General features: G+C 39.4%; 2 protein-coding genes and 1 non-coding gene across 4 annotated transcripts; 2 read left to right on the top strand and 1 right to left on the bottom strand.

Moving 5' to 3' along the window:
* Positions 1–541: 541 nt before the first annotated feature.
* TRMT2A (tRNA methyltransferase 2 homolog A) lies at positions 542–8,675 on the bottom strand. Its single transcript, XM_054219404.1, has 11 exons — positions 7,640–8,675; positions 6,829–6,937; positions 6,148–6,329; positions 5,139–5,253; positions 4,768–4,883; positions 4,042–4,153; positions 2,834–2,956; positions 2,141–2,216; positions 1,558–1,674; positions 1,239–1,335; positions 542–926 (listed from the first exon to the last, which is right to left on the bottom strand). Exons 1-11 carry the CDS (start codon positions 8,236–8,238, stop codon positions 656–658), a joined length of 1,917 nt encoding a protein of 638 aa, XP_054075379.1. The 5' UTR covers positions 8,239–8,675; the 3' UTR covers positions 542–655.
* A 14-nt stretch (positions 8,676–8,689) lies between these two features.
* RANBP1 (RAN binding protein 1) lies at positions 8,690–19,753 on the top strand. 2 transcript variants are annotated; one of them, XM_054219406.1, is made up of 6 exons: positions 8,690–8,845; positions 10,701–10,837; positions 12,658–12,815; positions 14,749–14,877; positions 16,832–16,897; positions 17,880–19,753. In XM_054219406.1, the coding sequence occupies exons 1-6, from the start codon at positions 8,831–8,833 to the stop codon at positions 17,999–18,001; spliced, it is 627 nt and encodes a 208-aa protein (XP_054075381.1). In that variant the 5' UTR covers positions 8,690–8,830; the 3' UTR covers positions 18,002–19,753. The 2 variants fall into 2 exon arrangements, with proteins under 2 accessions (XP_054075381.1, XP_054075380.1); XM_054219405.1 differs by having other exon boundaries at positions 17,877–19,753.
* On the top strand, positions 16,982–17,114 carry LOC128917320 (small nucleolar RNA SNORA77). Its single transcript, XR_008469255.1, has one exon. It is a non-coding gene; the product is annotated as a small nucleolar RNA SNORA77 (small nucleolar RNA).
* Positions 19,754–20,318: the final 565 nt, after the last annotated feature.

Genomic DNA, 20,318 nt, shown 5'->3' with positions numbered 1-20,318 from the left:
GTGAGCCAAGAAAGCCTTTATTGTATCATCAGTGACAGTACAGTCCTGGAATAGAACTGATTTCAATGGTGGAAATTGTAGCTTTTTTTGTTAGAACACAAGTTTGTTGCTTCCTAGTGAATATTTAGCAAGAGACTGGTTTACAGAAGGTTTAAGATGGCTAAATCTTTCCTAGCGCACTCAAAAGACACAACACTGTTTAGACAGGTTCGCAGAGCAGAAAAAAGTTGGTGCTGACAGCTATGGATCCCTGCAGCAAGGTGACCTACTTGGGTACTGTGGTCGGTCTGCAGGGTCCTGCTCACTGCTCCACGGCAAGGACGGTGTTGCATTAAAAATCAGCCCTGGTTTCAAATAGTTGTATCTGCGTGGACTTGTGGAAGCTTTATTTAAAGCTGTTTCAACTGTTTAAAGAGTGAGGCTGCCATTTATATTACTGCCCTGAGGGCAGGAGCAGGAAAGCAGGATTTGGCCTTATAGTATAGTACCTAATGAAATGTAACTCAAATGATGAAATAACTTGGAAGCCTTGCCACTACTCTGTTGTACAGAGATTTATTACCTGGATGTTACAGAAACAGTGTTACTGAAGCTGCTAACAAGCAACAGTAGTTTCTGGAGAGCATCTCCCAGGAGTTAAGTTGATTCCTGCTCTTCAAAACGCAGGATCTACACATACAGAAGTCGCCTGGTTCCCATCACTGTGAGGTGGGTCGGTGCCATCCACGCACACTGAGTCGTATCCTGCTGTTGTGACTTGAGCGGCATCAGGTGCTGCTTCACTGGAGCTCCCATTTGCATAGTCGACCCTTTCGAAGAATATCAGTAACTCGCAGTGCCTGGTCTGAGGGAAGAGATCCACAGCCACTGCTTTGACGGGGCGGAAGGCAGCGCCTTTCACTCTGTTGGAAGGGGCCCGGCAAAGGCTTGATGGGAAAGGGGAAGAAGAATGGCATGAACACTTCAGTATACTGTTCATTGCTGCCACTCTTCCAAGAGAGGGCTTTTCTTCCCCAAACCTCAGCTCTATGATAGGGTTATTCACCACCCCTTGTATTTCCATTATTACTTGCACATTGGGTAATACAGTTCCAAGCTTGCTGTGTAGCAGCTGTCAACTATTTCTGGTGAAATACAGCTTAAAGAATAAAAATTCAGCAACTGTCCCCCTTCCCAAGAAGGGCATATTTTTCTTCTTACCACATTTACTTAGTTAACTTAATCCAAGAAATACTCACTCCACAAAGTTATTCATTGCAGCTCTGGGATTGCAGGATACATAGATGAGCTTCTTCAGATGTTCGGCTCTTCTAATGGCAAGAATTACCTTCGAATCTAGGTGACCAAAACCAGGACAACTGTTCACTAGTTCTGTGCGTATCAACGGACTCGCAGAAAAGTGCCAGATTATACGCCAGGGTGAACTACACAACTGCACTACCCTCCTGCTTCCAGCTATGCCTGAACTCTCCTGCTTAATTTATCCCGTTGGTGCTCGCTTAGGTTCACCACCAAACACCAGTAAGAACAACAGACTGAAGAGAAAAGCAAACTTACGCAGTCCTGCTCGTGGCGGATCTACAATAGTAATTGGGTTCTGCGGTGCTAATATGTTAATTAGGGAAGGAACAACATCTTCAGCCTTCCCACAATGAAATTCAATATTATTCAGTTCTATAAGAAAAATGAAAAGATGTTATCAGAGCACTTATCTAGTCAAAGCATCTTTCAGTACACTCAGATATTAAAAAACTACAAATTGTTTAGTCTACCCTGAAATCAGTGTAATTTAAACAATCACTGGTATTTCAGATTATTTAAACAACAGTAACTCGAGCATCTTCCATTATCTGAAAGCAAAACCCCACCAGAAAATAGCTACTGTTAATAATTTATCATCTCACTTTTACACTGAAACGTTTTATTTTTGAAAAAAAAAAAAGCTACCTGTTAGTCAACAGGAAAATTGATCTCACAGATTTACGTGGTATTTGTTTTCAAGAGAGATTAAATGTTTACAATGGACAAGATTACTATCAACAACATGTAATTCCAAGCTGCTTAGATAATGTAAAGAGGAACTAGCTATACAGCTACTATACTTAACAAACAACGATCTTAGCATTTTAGCTTAACTAACCATTAATCTGGGCATTCACTTTGGCATCCTGCACAGCTTCTTGGCAGAGTTCAATTCCAATCACTTTCTTTACTTTCTATGGAATCAAGGGAAAAAGATCCATCTGTGGTACGTAAATGTAAATTTAACCATTATACATAGCATCAGCAATTGATTACTAGACACGAACACTGACTAAGTACCTGCTCAGAGAATTATTGCCTTGCAGCCAGAAAAAGGGCAGAGAAAGGACCTGTGCAAATAAAGCAGGACTTCTTAGACTGAAATTGTGGGATGAACACCAGTTATCCCAACCTGCATGTAACAAGACTCTAGTTACACTGGCATCTTTTTTTTGGCAGGGGGCCCACTTCCTTATATGGTCTAGCAGGCTCTGCTCTAAAATTGATATAAGAAATGTTGGTTATTCATCACTAAGTGGGTAGCTTCTAGTAAATTTTGGCTATCCTACAGAACTACTTCCTCTTTTGACTGAATTAGTTTCAAAATAATTTAGGCTCCTCGATACAAGGGTGAGCTTTCATGATGATCCGGTAAAACTGCAGGCAATTTAATTAGAAATTAATTGAAAAAATTAAGATATAATGTGTTTCATTTCAAGTACATCAAGTATTTTCTTTCACTGTAAGCACAACTAAAGATCTACATCTGTTAAGAGTAGATTATATCCAGGAGGAGAAGTTACTCGCTCACCTTCGCCAAAGAAATCCCAATGGTTCCTGTACCACAGCAGATGTCGAGTACGGTGCTCTCTGGGCTCAGCTGCGCCCACTCCCCGATGGTGGTATACAGAACTTCTGCAGCTTGGGTGTTTACCTGTGAAATTACGTGTCAAATAGGTCTACTTCTTCACAAATAGCAAATGTGTTTTAGTGAGTTTTAGGAAAGCATGTTTTTCTTGTTTCTAAGAAACAAGTCAACTTCACATGTAAGTTAAAATCACACATAACTGACCTCATCTTGCATGTATGAAGAGCTCACCATTCCACTGCTAAAGTCTCACTCAGTTCTCTCTGAGAAATAATGTTTTGTTACCTATGTTCTGGCAAAAACATGCTCTACAGTACCTAAAAACTAAGTTTGGAAGCTAGAGGAGACAACGAGCAAAATAAGTAAGCAAAATGCTAACCTATGAAGTGTATATATATATATATATATATTTATATATATATATAAAGCTATAAAAGACTTTAAAAACGCTTCCTCTCCTTGAAAAGGAAGTAGTAAGTATTCAAAACCAGGAGAATATAACTGTGACTGTACGCTCGGCAAGTTTTATTTTAACCTTGTCTGTAATACTGCTTTAATTACACGTTATGGTTAAGCCAGCAGCGTACGGTAAGCTTTCTAAACCAGTACCTCTAGAGCAAGCACATTCTTTGTCTTAAAGAGCAAGCAAAACACACTATGCAGGGAAAAAAACGTAGCCTAGAATCTGTGGCAAATAGCAGAAAATACAGTTTAGCTTCAAAGTATTTACAATGATAATATACTTCCTTCCTATTACAATACTTTCCATTTCAATGATACCGGCTGCCTGCTGTGGCTTTAAAGTGTTGGAAGGGAAGAAATAAGTTTTAGAAAAACAAACAAAAATTAGTACTACCAGGATTCCTGAACTACATATTGCATGTTCTGTATACATAAAGGCTGCCATTCAATGGGAAGCAAGTGATACTGAACTAGTAAAAAAAAATAAAAGTTGTCTTCAACATGTCCCCATCAAGTTTACACTCATTCACTGTTTTTACGGTCAAACATAACACTCAAAGGTATTTAACCGCACCAAGTATATAACAGATTAAATCTCTAGGTATATAACATCTTGTTACACAGCATTAGCCAAGCTTAAGGGCATTAATGTAAATCCAGTAAAATTAGCAACTTCATATCGTCCTTACTTGAAAAAATGCATGAGGAGAAATTCTAAATTTTAGGCCAAGCAGCTCTTCATATATGTACTTATCACCAGCCACGTGCTCCAAAGGCAAGTCTTCTAGATTGGGAGATTTCCTGGGGAGGAAAGGGGGCAAGGCATGGGCAGGAAAAATAAAAAAAAGACAACCAACGTGTTTGTTACGCTTTTTACCAAGGCTGTAGTCATCTTGAAAATTGCAGTACTACAGACTAAGCAGTAATTTATGGTGGGCCAACAGTTATCATATCATTTTAGAAACTATCTACTACTATTGTTCCATTGATGTAAGCAGTAGGACCAACACTGTCTCTACATGAGGACAGTGAGAGCCTTGTGCTCTGTGGAAGAGGATGGGGAGATTAAAAAAATCACATAAAATATGGAAGAAAGGAGGCAGAAGTTACTTGTTGATAATAATAAATATTCATCTACTGCAGGAAATGCTTCTACAGCTTGACAGCCAGCAACTAGTAGCGGGTTCACCCATGATACTCTCCCTGCCTTTATCCAGTGAACAGTACAGGAGAACAGGAAATTTCAGGAGTCTCTTGTGGAAAAGGTAAATAACTGTTCAACAAATTAGGAATGTTGCTGATATTTTTATGAAATAGACAAAATAATGGTGCGGAAGTGCTACCTACTTTTCTGTTGCAATCACCAAAAATCCAGCCACCAGCAAAATCCCCCAAAGCAAAGTCAACTCCCTCACCTCTGTCCTTCTTCCACGAAGTACAGAGAGGTAACGCCACTGCTCTTTCCCATCCCTTCTGTGAAGTATTTTGCCAGAGAGATTTTCAGGTCAGCTAGCTCCTCTTTACTTAATTTCTAAATGTTTCATTTGAAAGAAGGGAGAATAATAATCTTAGTGACTTAAAGATATGATTTAGTGTATGCCTTCTATAAGCATATTAATTACTTGTTCATTTGCACCGATCAGACTAAATAGAAGAATAGTAACGCAAGGTAAACTACAGCAAGTAATTATTCTATTTCTCTTTTGCATGCGCTATTCATAAAATCAAATCTATGCAATTTTAAAGCTGCGTGTCTGTGCTGTGCATTATATATCAACTTAAATACCTGAGGATTAAAATAAACGATTGCCATAATGTGGCCATTCCTGCTGGTACGGACTGTGAGCTGTTTCCAGTGACCTTCATAGGTTTCTGGGCTGTAAACCGTGTAAGGAGTTGACCTGCAATTTTCAGAAGCTCAGTTACTTAACAGAGAACTAGTTTTTGCGTAACATTCAATAGTTTGAAACAAAAGCAGCTCATCATGCAAAGTGATGAAAAATGTTAAGTACAGAGGCTACATTGATTTGTCAAGAAAAGAATGACTTCCACATCTTAATTAAGAAAAAAGAAAAAGAGAGACTGATGAACGGATCCTATCTTCTAGTGCAAAATAACGTGTCCCTACTTCACGCAATCCTCTTACCCATTTTAATCCATACAAAATTATAGATAGGATATAGGCAGCTTCTCACTGGATGCAGAGAATGACACAACGTTTTATAATGCCTTCATTGGCTTCTGCGCTTCATATCAAGTTCAAACTTTGTGATTCTTCTGAGGTTTCAATTTTTGAGGATTTAATTGCTTTTAAAAGAAACCACTCATTTTTCTAAAAAGCATTGCTACTTAAATTTACAACTTTTATTTTATTCCTTGTTGTAGGATGACTCTTCTCCTCATCCAAGGAAGCAACTGAACTTTGTTATTCAAAGTCCTCTCTTAAATCTCTTAAAAAGCCTTTTTCTGAGTATTTCCTTACAATTAGTGGAAGAAGCTCTCAAATAACAGACACTTTTTATTGTAGACTTATACGTCCCACTGCTTGCAATAAAGCTGTGTTCAGCTGGTATCTGTCCCTCCACCTCAGAACAGCTGAGCGAGAGCAAGGGAAAAATACCCAGTGATTTAGACACAAGACATAAACGTCAAAGAATGGCTGAAAATTGAGACTGGTATATCGTAGGTCTTAAAGCTCAGAACAAACGCTAAGCTTTTCGTAATACTTAATTTTATAAATATTTTTGATTAAGATATCAAAACCTTTACGGATAACTCATTTTACTTATGCTCACCTTATGTAGTCTTGGAAAGCTTTTACTACTTTTTTGGCAATAGCAGGAATGTGAATAGTATCAAATGGCTCCACTACAGCACATGTACCACCCTTATATTTGCCAAGACGACAACCCACAGTTTTGTCTTCTTGATTTACACCAATCCCAATCAAGAACTCACATTTGTTGCGATATTCAGTCTAGATTTAAAATAAAGTTATGTAAGATATTTACATAGCACTTATTTGTACATGCCAAGCTTCTCCTGAAACAACCCTCATATAGTTAAACGTATTTGCAAATGGACACAGGACATTTGGTTCATACGGCAGATATTCATGGATTTTGATGCATGAGAACTAACAGCAATAAAGTATTAGTAAGTCTTGTTAGTTAAAGAGCAAAATATTGCCTCTGTTGAAAAATATTTGTATTAGCTGACAAAACAAGCTTGCAGGGACAGCATATTAAAGTTAGAATATCCATTTAACTGTAACCATTATTCTGCTTCCTGTAAATATTTCCACACAATATTTACATGAAAGGCAACAATGTCTAAAATTCATTCATTAAAATAAAAATCATTCATTAAAAGAAGTCGTCGAATACTTAGTATATCCACTGTCTCTTAAGATGAAATAACTAAATTAACCTTAAACTCATTATCCCCGTTCCATACTTTACCTAGGATTACGTTACCTGTAACGGTGATGCTTTCACTCCCTCTACTGGGCAACACAATTTATTATACTTCTGCTTCTGCAGGAACAACCAAGGCAATAAAGCTCTGTTGTTGTTTCCTATTTCCCTGCCCAAATCAGAAACAAAAATTGTAAAGTACACATTTAGAAAAACTGAGGTAAACAGCTGCACAGACTTTTTTTTTCTTTTTTTTTGTATAGGGCATGAAAAAGTATCAGATTATCAGATGAAGAATATTTCTTCCAGAAGAATTTTTTAACAGGCAAACCCCCTCCAACTTTCTCAGAGCTGTAACCTGAAAAATAAGAGTTAAATATAGATATAAAAGTATGCACTAGACTTATCAATGTACCCATATGTGAAAAGAATGCTAATTTTATCTACATAAGTGAGTCAGGCAAGAGATAGAGTGATACTTTGATCTACACAGATCAGGCATAAAAATTTGAGGGGATTTTAAAACAGAAAATCCTAATAGCGATTTATCATCTCTACAGATTCACTACCTCTTATGCCATTTGACAGTGCCTTTTTTTTTTTAAACTTTAAGGGCATAAACATCCTTCTACTTAGGCCTGTGAACAACAAACCTTAACACAATGCCCCTTCATTTAGCAATCTTTCCAGGCTGACCGAGAACAGCAACAGCATCACAGATTATCTTTTATTTCCTTTGTTGGGGGATTTGGGTTTTGACCTACCTCTAACTTACTTTATTTGAGAGATATCTATTTTTGCAAATTTAGCTATATCCCAACATATGGTCAAGACTTGTAAACATTACGGTAGCTTTACAAACAGGCATTACTTTGTCAGCTTCTGCAGCACTTGCTCACATTCCTGCTTCTTTTTGGCTAGCTGCTCTTCGTAGGGCACGTTCCACAGTGGGGTCACAACATCTGCGATTTGCTTGCTCAGAGGCTCCTCTCCACTGGTGTTGGATGGAGCCAGACGCTTTGCCTCTCCCTGCTCCGTCTCCTCTTCTTTCTTCCTTTTTTTTGCAATCGGGTCAGCCTTCGGCTTGGCAAGCCTCACGCTCAGGTGCCGGCTCTTCCACAAAACCCCATGGAGGACTTTCATGGCCTTGTCCCTCTCCTCCTCACTCTTAAACGTCACAAACGCGAATGTCTGCTTCCCAAAAAGTTTTATCTTGTGAGGATTGAGCCCGTATTTGGCAAGGAACTTTTTCACGTCATTAAAACCGATGTATTTGGGAAGGTTTTGTATTTCTACTTTATAGATCTCAGAGGTAAACAAGTCTCCCTTAATGTATCTGTACACGTCGGGATAGGCCGCGGGGCCGCCCCCTCCTCCATCGGCCTTGCTCCCCGCCTCAGCCCTATCCTCACCCTCCGGCACAGGAGCCGCCAGGTGGTCGGGCCCGCTGGGATCACATTCCTCCGCCATGCTCCCACCAGCCCCCCTCAGCCCGGACACCAGGTCAACCCTGGCCCCGCCTGGCGTCCCCGACTGACCGCTGCAAAAAGATGAGGGGAAGAAAAGAAACGATATATATTGTTTTAAAAATGCCTGCCCCTCACCGCTACCGTTCCTTGCGTGCGGGGTCAGCTGCGTCGCTTAAAGGTAATAATAACAGCTACTAAAACGCTGCTCCCCATCCGTCACGCACGTGAGCGCCATCTTGGGTCGGGACACGGGGTGGCCGCCGCCATGCCGCGAGGGCTGATGGGAAGCACCTTGGGAGAAGGCGGCAACAACAACAACAAAAAAGCCTTCACCGAGGGCAGGAGAGGCCGGGACCAGGACCGGTGCCCGGCGGCGCGGGCCGGTGGCGGGGCCGTCTCGGTGCCGGTGGCGGCCGCGGCGGGGCGGGGGCGGGGCGGGAGCTGAGGGAAAGTGGGTGTTTCCCATCGTGCCTCGCGGTGGCGGCGGCGGCGCGGGCTGCGGGAATGAGGTAAAGGCGGGAGGGGCGGGGGCGCGCGGCAGGAAGAGCGGCGGGCAGGCGGCGGCGCGAGCGAAGCGGAGCGAGTCCGGCCCCATGGCGGACACCAAGGTGAGGGGAGCGGGAGCGGCGCCGCGGGGCGAGCTGCGACGGGCCGTGAGATGGGAGGCAGGCGGGTGGGTAACGGAAACAGGTGGGGCATGGGGGGGAGGAAGAGGCCTGAGGGCCTGGTGGTGGGGGGTTACGTGGGGCGTCCGGGCTGAGGCGGGCGGGGGGCCCGCGGCTAGGTGAGGCCTAGGTCCGGGGCGGAGGAGCCTTGGGCCTTGTCGGAGGGCCCGGCGCCGTGGGGCCGAGGGCGCCCGGCTGTTTGAGGAAGCCCGGGCACGTGTGGCTGCTGGGGCCTGTCCCTCGGCCAGGCCGAAGCGGCCCGCGGCCTCTCTTCCCGGCCTGAGGAGGCCGGAGCCTCCCGCGGGTGCCGTGGCGCTGGCTGCCCCCCCGGCGATGCCGGGCCGTCCCGCTCCCCGCTTCCCTCCTTTCTTCTCCTCCCCGCCCTTCCCCCAGCCCGGCTGACCGAGCCTTTCGTGCCGCGGCCCGGCGGGAGCAGAGCCCCACGTGCTCTGTATTGCGGGCTCATATCGTGATAACGGGATCTGCTTTCTCTCGTGTGTGGCCATTGTGAACTCCGCATTTATTATGGCTTCTGTAATGAATTGGTCAGGCGCAGGACGGATGATAAGATACGGGATGTGCTGCTTACTCCTGGAGGAGACAATATGTAAAAGTTTGCCAATGTTTCTTTTCCTGTTTCTTGAAAACAGATGTGACTTAATGTCTTTCTCGCTTTTTTCTTACATGCTGGAATTCTGGGGACACAGAAATAATGATAGCTGGTGTGATATTGCTGATGTAGCCACAATTTATTTTATAACATTTCTTACCTAATTCCCCCTTAACCCTTTTTTTTTTCCCAGTATTTAGTAAAAATAGACAGCTTCGTTAGTGTGTACCTGCTCTGTAAAGGTTATTCTAAATAGAGCCTGTAGGAGTGGAGTCTTCCATCTGTAAAGTGAAAATGAGATTTAAGAGTCTTCGATGTATAGACCGTTTTTTCTTTCTCTGTTATTCAAACAACAACAACAAAAAAAACCTGTCTCAGTTCAGATCACTTGACCTGAGATAGCTGTTTGTGGCCTCATTAAACTTGCAGATGAATCTCCCTTCTAGGCTTCTCTACTTTAATGCTTCTTAGCAGTGCATGTATATGAAGTATTAGAGATGTTTATCATTTACTTACTTGTCACATACTAAAAACAATTCTTAAGCTTAATGAATGTTACGGCAGATTTCTAAATAACTAAATAAGAAGTCGTATTTTGGCAATTTACCCATAACCTAAAGTTCCCCAAAGAGTCTTAAAACAAAAAAATTATTTCATTAGTGTTTTGACCGTGCTTCAAAAATACCTTTCACTGTGGGTGATTCTCATATAAGAGTAACAAAATTCTGAATGTATTCTGTCCTTCAAGCTGGAGTGGGTGGTTGCTTTGATTTTGTGGGGTTTTTTTCTTTTTTCCCATTAACGTTAGGTCATTAGCCACTAAGAAATAGTAGTGCTTTAGTGGCATAAAATACATTATATGGGAAAAAATAGCTGAAGAAATTATTTTTCTGTAACCAAGAGGTATTGCTCCAAGGCCAAGCCTCTGCACGATTCATGAGTGGTAGGACTAAAACATCTAGCTCTACAAGAGCTCCTTTTTTTTTTTTTTTCTTGGTATGTTGATTTTAAAGCCATTTGGTTTTGGCTATAATAATTATTCTTTATTGTTACACGGTATTTCAGTTACTAAGATATAATTGCTGAATAGACATAAATGTTTTAATTTTAAACACAGATACAAGATTTTAAGTATGTAGCAAGTTTTGTCGTTTTTATTTTTATTTTTTATATTTTTTTTCTCTCCAGGAAGCACATGAGGAGCATGATACTTCTACTGAAAATGCAGATGATTCTAACCATGATCCTCAGTTTGAGCCCATAGTTTCCCTTCCTGAGCAAGAAATAAAAACTCTGGAAGAGGATGAGGAAGAACTCTTTAAGATGCAAGTAGAATGTTTCTGTATATTATCTAAATGTTTATTGAGGTTAAACTTGAATATGTTTATAAAAAGTTAGATAACTTGCTAGGAATCTCTGTGTACGAAGTGGTAATCTAGCTTGTTGGTATTTACTGTGGTGGCAGAGATTGAGTAGGGGTATGACTGATAAAAAACACCCCAAGGAACTCTGAAGTCTGGAACAGCAGAAGGGAGCTGATGTTATGAATCTGGATTTGCTATTGTTTAGCCTAAAAGAAAACATTAACTTGGATAATAATTAGAGGTTTGCAATTGTGTGATGACAGTATAAAACAAGTGTCTTGGGGTAAAAAATGAGACATGTATGTAGTGTTGCTGCTGTGCATCCATAGTTGTAAAGGATGATGTGTGATACACTGAAACAATAAAAGCAATAGACGTGAACAGTATTGGAGCATTTGTGGCAGTACCTTTCGGTTGTCTTAAACATAGTTTTATCCTTAAATTTGGTTGATTTGTTGCTTAAGATGTATGATCTGCCTGAAGAAACACGTAGGCTAAAAGCTTAAGAAGTGTTTTGAATTTGATCCATGATATGTTTGCTTTAAATAGGTTTAAAAAATACTGCTTTTACTTAATTGCAGAAGGGTATTGCTCATTTGGAAGAGAGATTTGAGTTCTCCTTACACAGATTCTGGTGAAAACTAAAGCAATGCTTAGTTTCTGACAAGTAGCCTGCTGAGATCTCTGACTGCTAGGCCTCCCTGCACACATGATGTGCAGAATCGGATGGAAAGAAGAAATTTTTAATTCAAAAGCTATTAGTTAAAAAGCGTAAGTTCCAGTGCTCTGTGGGTTCATTTTTATGCCTACAAAGGGGTGAAAGAGAAAAAGGAATCCTTTTTTTTTGAATGCTGGTTGCTCTGATCGCTAAACTTAGGGGAACCACCTACTGAATGCCAGTGGGACTTGGAAGGATGGACTTGGTTTGGAACAAAATAGTTTATCTGCATCAGAGCATTTGTTAGAGTAGCTTGCTCCAACATCTGACACCTTCTCATGAAGAACCTGGCTTATTACAACTCCCTATCCCTTGCTTTTTTATAGAAAAGTATATTTTTTGTATATATCCTGTAGTGTGAGTGGGTGCTTCCTTTCCTATAGCAGTGTCTTAAGACTCTGAGCACTAGCAGAGCTCAGACTGTCTCTTGGGTCAGTTTTGACTAATGTCCCAAACAACTCGTGTTTCTCTTTTGGCACACTGTCATCTTGGAAGATTAAAGACTGATGTTCTGATGCACTGCAGCACTAAGCTTCCTTTATTCCTGATTTGAGAATAGCAACAACTAGGTTTTTGGAGTTAAAAGGAAATGAGTGACTCTAGAGGGTGAGGCACTTTGTTAACAGTTGATCAAACATTGGTCTTGGAATTATACAAGACTCTTGACTTTGCCTCAAGCTGCTCAACTTCTTGAATTAATAAATACTGCTGGTTAGAGGCAGCAGTTGTATTCATAATATAGGAACTCTAGCTAAAGCAAAACCTGTAATTAGCTACCTTAATTTAAAAGGTTGCCTAGACCAAATAGTTTATCATCCCCCAAATGTGTGTCCAGAACCTATTGAATTTTAGTATAGCAATTACATAATTCCTAGTAGTTTGTTATTAAATTTTTTAAATTTGTATGCTGAAGTAGAACAGGGAACCTTACAAAAGGAATTGTTTTCTTTCTTGTGTGTCTTTAAAAAAAAAAACCTAAACAACTGTACTGTTCAGTCGTGTATGCTGTTTCAATAAATGTTTCTACATGCAGGCTAACTTCTTAAATTCTCTGTTCTTCAAGGCGAGCAAAGCTATTCAGATTTGCATCTGAGAATGACCTTCCAGAATGGAAAGAACGAGGAACTGGTGATGTAAAACTTCTGAAACACAAGGAGAAGGGAACAATTCGCCTCCTCATGAGGAGGGATAAAACCCTAAAAATCTGTGCAAACCATTATAGTATGTTATACGTTGCAATACTACTTATTTTTGTTTTTAAAAAAATAAGCTTGTAGAATTGTACATTGTAGATTTAGAGCTCAGTGGCTTTTTAGTAGCAGCCTAGGGAGTCTTTAAACAGGCATCAGTTATATATTAGACTGTAAATATAGTTGTCTTGCTCTGCACACAAGGCTACAAGCATCAAAAACAATGAGTGCTTATGGAAAAGCTGTAGTTGGTTTTGGTGATTGACTGCAGGGCTGAGTCTTAAAGTTGTGGGTTTTTTTACTTCAGACTCTGATAAGTATTCTGAAGGCACTTTAAAATTTAACTGGGATAGACAGACGTGATTGCTGCTCGTGTGATGTTTAACAGAGTGTAGAAAATTTAGGCCTTAATACTGTTTGGTATAAGAAGTTAATGTATCATGGCTTGTCTTCATAAAAGAATGAGAAATAAGCAATTGCGTAATAATTTTCTACTTTGAGGTAAATCTTTGAATTGGTAGAAGCTGTTGCTTAATCATAAGAAAACAGATACTGAGATGCTAAACTAATCTGTGAGTGCCTTTCTCTGTGTGTGAATTAAACCGAAATGAACGTGGTATATTCAGCTCACTCATTCAAAAAGAATGTGTATTCAGAGCTGATGGAGCAGGAGAGGTTTGTTCCTTTGAGCCTTTTTGAATAGAAATAAACATGAAAGAGCAAGACAGATTTGAAAGTCAACATAACTAGCAACAAGTAGACTAATTTGGTAATGCTTTGTTACTTGCTTTGGTAATACTCAGGTTTTTATATGAAGAGTGTATAGTGTTCTGCGGAGTTCAACTACATTTAGATAACTTGAAATAACTTGTTTGAAGTAGCTTAATATAAATCTGAAATCAGAAGCAATAATGCTTATTTTCTTTGGGTAGATTTCTTTAAAAGTCAGAGGATTCAGACGACACAGGTGTTCCTGTTTAGTAAATGAAATGGCAAATATGAAAGCAGTGTAGTCACCAACTAATAAGAATAAACCTTTTGTTTAGGTAAATAAATGTTGCACATATGCAAAACAGAATTGATAAACTTATAGTGTTCTTTTTTTTTTTCTGGGAAACCTGCTTTTAGTGTAGATTTCTTGAATTTATGCCGACTCACAGGCAGACAAAAGGACTCTGCAAAACATTAAATGAAAGAAAATGTAATTTGATTTCTAAATTTAAAACATGCAAGAAAGTGAGTAGACTCTTCAGATTTCTCCCGAACTAAACAAGGGACCCAGAGGTCAGGGAGAAAAAAACCAGCCCTGCTTAAATTCTTCATGTGTGCAATACAAAAAGTCTTAGAGTAGTGTGAGAAGTAACATTCCAACTTCTCCAATCAGTCAGGTGAAATAATTATAGTGTTTCAGAGGGAAAGGGCTCCATTTACTGGGAAGGAACAAATGGATCGAAAATATGCTGTGTACATGTGGCAGCATTGCAGAATTCTGTAATAACCTTGTAATAGTGCTTTAAACTGGTGGGAGAAAAATGAACCAAATTTGATGACTAATTGTAGGAATAATGCTTTCTTAAAACAATTTTTGTAGTAGTAGTATTTTTAGTGTGCTCTTTGTCTGGATGCCTTTTCCTCCTAAACCATTTGACTGTTCTTCAGAGTTGTGCTTAGTGACTGCATCTCTCTTAGTGTCAAATCATGTGTTTTAAACAAGAATTGAATCAAACTCTCAGCTTCTAAACAATAGGGAATCTATCATTCTTTTATAGGGTAGTGGTCTGGCATCATTTTATTTGAGGATGTAAGGAAAAATATATATGGGCACCATTGTCTTCTGTTTATCCAAAAGTAATTCTGTGTAAAGTACGTAACCATTGCAGTCAGCTGTTGTTAAGATTTATGGGGGATGGTGTGGAAAACATTTACTATTGTGCTGTGTACATCTTCTAATGCTTTCTTTTCAGTCACACCCTTAATGGAGCTGAAGCCTAATGCTGGGAGCGACAGGGCATGGGTCTGGAACACACATGCTGACTTTGCAGATGAAAGCCCCAAGCCTGAACTTCTGGCAATCAGATTTTTAAATGCAGAGAGTGAGTGGACTGGCACTGAACTTACATGGATTGTATACTATTATGTTACGCTGCGTGTCTAGATAGTACTGTAAACCACTGCTGTACATACGCCATATCTTTCCACTGCATGGTAGTGTTAGCTAATTACTGCTTTAACTGAGAGAAGTCAGTTAATCACTTAACTGTATGTGTTGACAAACAGTGTAATAATTAGGCCTCCAGTAATATTTGTAGAGCTTTCTGCCCTAGGCAGTTTTTTTTTTAACTTAAGCTATTTCATGGAAGTGTAATGCCAATTAGAATAAAACTAAAAGCAGTGATGCTATGGGGTAGAGATTAATAAATGCAGCTTGCTTTCAGTTACCTCAGGTGCTCAACTGTGGTTAAGATTACATTTTTGCATTAGAAGCAAAGAAACAACTGACCTGAGACTTCTGGTCCATCTGCATTAGCAGAACATCTCATTATTTTTTTAATTTTTTTTTAAAATGAAGTATCTAGTATTTTCTTTGTTTTGATTAAATGGAACACTCAGTGAAAAGTGCTAGTCAGGCCCAACTGTCGTACTAGTTACTGGGTATTTCTGGAGTGACTGCACTGGTTACCACAGCAGAATGTAGGTCTATAATTACGTATGGATCAGCTAGGAGGGATGAATGACAGTGTAGCTTTCCCAGCTCCTTAGGACTGAATCCAAGTAGGGGTTTTTTTTTGAAAAAAGAAGCAAAGTGAAAGAGGAAAAGTGCTGTTGTGTTTCCTGCTTTACCATTTGCCATGCAAGTTTAGTGTGTTAGCCACCTCTTCTCCCTACATGCTAGGTAGCTAACAAAATGGCTGTATATTTTAAAACTAGATGGATTTGCCTACATCTGGGAAGACCTTAGTATATCTTCGTTGCTTCCTTGTCCTCAAATCTCCAACATCGTATTGTTTAGTCAAATCTTTCTGATCCACCTGCTTAATGCTTGCTTCTTTCTTAATCAAATATGAAATTAAAGGAGTTTGGTAACTATTTGCTCATCTTTGAAAAGTCTTTCCCTCGCTTACTGAGAGTTTTGCCTTGAGGGAGTAGTCCACTTTGCCTGTTTACTCTTTGTGGTACTGAGTAAGCAGATGACGGGTGAATAGACTTAAGCATGCCCTTCAAGTATCTTTCCTTTTTGAGATGCTTGAAAAGGAATCAGTACAAATAACTTCCTGGTCTAGTTTCTGGATTCTCAGCTTCTGAATTCCTGTGGGGCAACAGTGACCTCATGCGGTCAGTCAGACCAAGCTGGCATACCACGTTACCTTCTTTATAGTTCTGATGTTAGAAAATACCTTGCCTGCTCTGCTTTTGTATGTTGTTGCTTGTATTACTTGTGTAGGAACATTATTGGAACAACCGTTAAATCAAATGGTGGCTTAGACCAAAACATAACGAAAGTTATGCTTCCTTAGCTATTCTAGTCAGGAATAGTTCAGGCCTTTGGGTGTTGAATCTGAATGCCGTACTCATGAAACAGGCTTTATCTTCTGTTCTTGATGCTAAGAACCCTAAGTTACCATAAGGATGTGGAGGTCTTTTAGGGTATAATGTAGCTGATAAGGATAGTAGTTCAAAGCTAATATTCAGTATTTTCCACACAGTCGGTCACATTAGCAGTCTCTGATGTATTCTTGTTCCTGTAGGCTAGGGACAGCTGGGGGTTGCAATAACTACAAAACAGCTCCTTCTGGCATTGTGTTTTAAGTAATTAGCAAAATAAGCTGCTTTAATAGACTTGCTAAAGAAAATAAACAGCTTCTGAACAAAGATTTGATTCAAGAATTTTGCATAGCATCTTGTATGATTTTAAACTAATTTACTTTATAAGTGCCTACAAGTTTTGTTTACACAAAACTTCTCGGGTATCTTTCCTCAAGATTGGAAGTATTCAATGTTGCAAGGAGGTAAAACTAATGAAAAAATATTCTATCTTTACTGAAACAGATGCACAGAAATTCAAGGCAAAATTTGAAGAATGCAGGAATGAAGTAGACAAGAGAGCAAAGAAAGGTAAGGTTAAAAGTCTTCAGTGTAGTACCATGCCACTTTTTCTAGCTGTTTGTTTATAGCCCCCTGGAGTATCATTGTGTTTTAGCAGACTCACTCTGTCCTGAACTGCAGTCTTCAGTTCAGGTACTTTTTCTGTCTGCGAGAGTAATAGTTCACGAGAGTGACGATTGCCTTCTTTCTTGTAGAAGGCTGTTACAATTGCTGTTGGGACATTGCTTTTTTTAGAAAAGCTACTAAAGAAGCATTTCTGGTTTATAGTACACAAATGAATTGTGAACACTGCAACCACCGTGATATTTCTTCCTTCCAGTTCCTCTTCACAAATTCCACAAATATATAATCATACAAGTAGAACTTAATTTTTATAGTTGTTAATGTGTATGAAGTTGTAGCATTTCTTCACAGGTCTCTCTCTAGTTAATAGATTAACGCACTGCCTCACAGAATTGCCTATGCGACAAGACATCTCACCGTGTAAAGACTTCCGTCTTTCTAAAGTATCGATAGTCTGCAGTCAGTGTTCTTAAAAATATTTAAATCGTAATTTTTCGGTCTTAAGAACTTCCTGTTCCCCAGTTTCAAACTGCGGAACTTGACTTGTTGTTTTGATTAAGATAGGCAAGAAGCTAGGGACTCAAGACATTTACTTGGCTGGACACTGTATGGAGTCTGTTACTGGTAGCAGCAAAGCTGACCAAATGTTACGTGTTTCTCAGTCACTATGATTAGGCCCTCATTTAGTGAGTAAATTATGCAAGTGGTATTTCTTGAATTCTGACATCTGAGGTAATTACCGAAGTAAAAGAAATGGAATGAATCATTCCAGTGCTCAGTGGAGAATTTCTTTACTTTTGTTCTTATTGTAAATACCAGCTGCCTCTCCCCACACCCTTCACCCTCCACTTCTCTGCTCTTTCCCTTGTAACAGGGAAATCCATTACTGCCTGTATGTAACCTTTTTCCCTAATCAATCTCTTAGCAGGCACAGACAAAAATGATAGTGCTGATAAAGTTGCTGAAAAACTAGAAGAGCTTTCTGTAAAAGAAGAGAGCAAAGAATCTGAGAAGAAAGAGACCAAGGAAAAAACTGAAGAAAAGCAATAAATCATCCTGGGCCTTGCAGTTTTTCCTTTACCTTTTTCTTTCTTTCTTTTTCCTTTTTTCTTTTTTTTTTAATTTTTACAAGGGACTTTATAAGGAACTGAATTCAACGTTCAGGTTGTTTTTTCTAAGCTTTTGCCCTTATGAAGATGTCTTCAGAAAATCCATTCCCCAGTCATGAAAATGTACTGTGCTAACTTTCTTTTCCATAGTGGAAACACTTATTTATAGTCATCCAAAAGAGTGAATAAAACAAACTTGAAAACAGCATCAGAGGACAGAACTGAGTTTTCTGTATACTTTAAAGGCTTCTGAATACACTTGTTTCATTAGGTGTTGAGATACATATCATCGTACCTGTGGATTAACTAGATTAACAGACTTTACCAACAGGGAAGATTAAGATTACATGTTTCTTATATGGCTTCTAAAACTGTAATATAAGACCTTTCACGCTTTTTCTGCTGTGTGTTCCTGAGCAGGGAATGTGCCTGTGATTCTTGAAATGCAGCAGACTTCTGGAATCAGGTGATAGATCATTCCTGGCACACTATTAATGATGTTCCATCAGACAGTGAAAATAAAGATGGGGGAGAAAATGTATTATGTGAGACTTGAGCAAGTATTCTCCTCTCACAAATCAAAATCTCTGCCTTCCCCCCACCCCTCGTTTGTTAATATTGCAAATGCTTGACTCTAGCACAAAGTTGTTGCTGTGGTCCCAGATCTTCCATGATGTGCTGCTTGCTGACTGAAGGCAGCAGCAGCCTCTTATACTCTGAGGGGTATACAAAGGGATCTTAACTGTTTGAGTACCTTACTGTGAGATTCCCTGTGTCAGCATATCATAAAAGTTGTAGCCTTTGTCTTCAGGGCTGTAGAGCTTGCATTGTTTTTACAAATTGGAGGGGTTCTGAACTTTTAAAATGCATGGTGGGAGGCTGTCCCTCTTGGAGAGAAGCAGTCTGACATTCGCTTTGGAACAGTTAATTGTACACGCTTAAGGAGCACTCTCCTTGCCAGAATGGGCAAATTGATCAAATCTCTTCACTGCAAATGTTTGTGTTTATCCAGTTTCAAGTTAGTGCTAGAGAGTAGGAAAATAAACTATAGTAAGCAATAAAATCAATACAATTTTAAAGTCTGATAGATCAATTGAATTTCATTGTTAACCACTAATACAAGGGTAGTGTTAGGGTAGCGATGGAATTCTGTAATATTGTTTCCAAAATAATTATGAAAACTGTACAGAGCTTGCTAAAATTTAAGACTGTATGATGTTAACATTGGATAGCAAGACCTTGCTGTCTTCGTAAAGAGGCTTTCCAAGTAGGTCAGGCTCTGCAGTCTACCTGAGGAAAATATATTTTTTAAAAATCTTGTCTTTCTACTTAGCACTGCCTTTTGATGCTACAATGAACTAGTCTTAAATCTGGAACTGTAATTAAGGTACTCACTTCATTCAAACGAAGTAATTCCTTTGGTGTTGTGCATGTTCCCCTTCAAGTACAGCAGATATCAAAAGTCTGTTAATAACAAAGATGGTTGAAAGGCAAAATAAAATGCTCTTTAGTGTTTCTGGTTTGGAAATAACAAGACAAAGCTATTCTGAAGTACTTAACATTTGAATGTAAAAGCCAAATCTTTATCCATGAGTCACTGTAAATTCTCTGATCTGATAATGTCAAACAGTGTGTCTAAATTGATAGAAATGACATTTAAAAATTTCAAAATAAATTTAAATTTTCATTTAAAGGATTTGCTTTTTATTTAAAGAACTCTTACTGGGAATGCATTTTTAGCCTGCAGGGGCAAAGCGATGAAAGCAGCAAAATGGGTGAGTTTGATTTCACTGTCAAACATTGTACAGAAGAGGGGAGGCAACACTTGAATGACTTACTCTGTCTTAATCTTAGATATTGACAACTCCTGCTTAATTTTATTACCTTCTCCCCCTCTTTACTTATGCATGCTTAAATGATTTCAAGACGTTTCCATTCCTGTTTAGGTTAACTGATCCATGTTTACAGTTCATGGATTACAACCATGCTTAATGCAAGTCTGCAATCTCAAAGAGCCAAGTTATGAGGGACCACTCAGTAAAACAATTTCTCTGGATAGCATTTGGCTGAAGAATGTCTTAGTCTTCTAAACTAAAGGATGATTAGTCAGTGTCACTTTAGAAGCCATAGGTGTGCTGTTCTACAAATTAAAAAGCAGTAAGTATTTTTAAAACTGATCTCAGCGAAATCATGCTTTTTTTTTTGTTAAAGTCATTCTAATGATAAACTTACCCGTATGTAACAGACTACCAAGAAAT

The sequence above is a fragment of the Rissa tridactyla genome, chromosome 13, assembly GCF_028500815.1.
Source record: "Rissa tridactyla isolate bRisTri1 chromosome 13, bRisTri1.patW.cur.20221130, whole genome shotgun sequence".
Classification (NCBI taxonomy): Eukaryota; Metazoa; Chordata; class Aves; order Charadriiformes; family Laridae; genus Rissa; species Rissa tridactyla.
The sequence above is the reverse complement of the archived record's forward strand: the minus strand, read 5'-3'. Positions and strand labels throughout refer to the sequence as shown.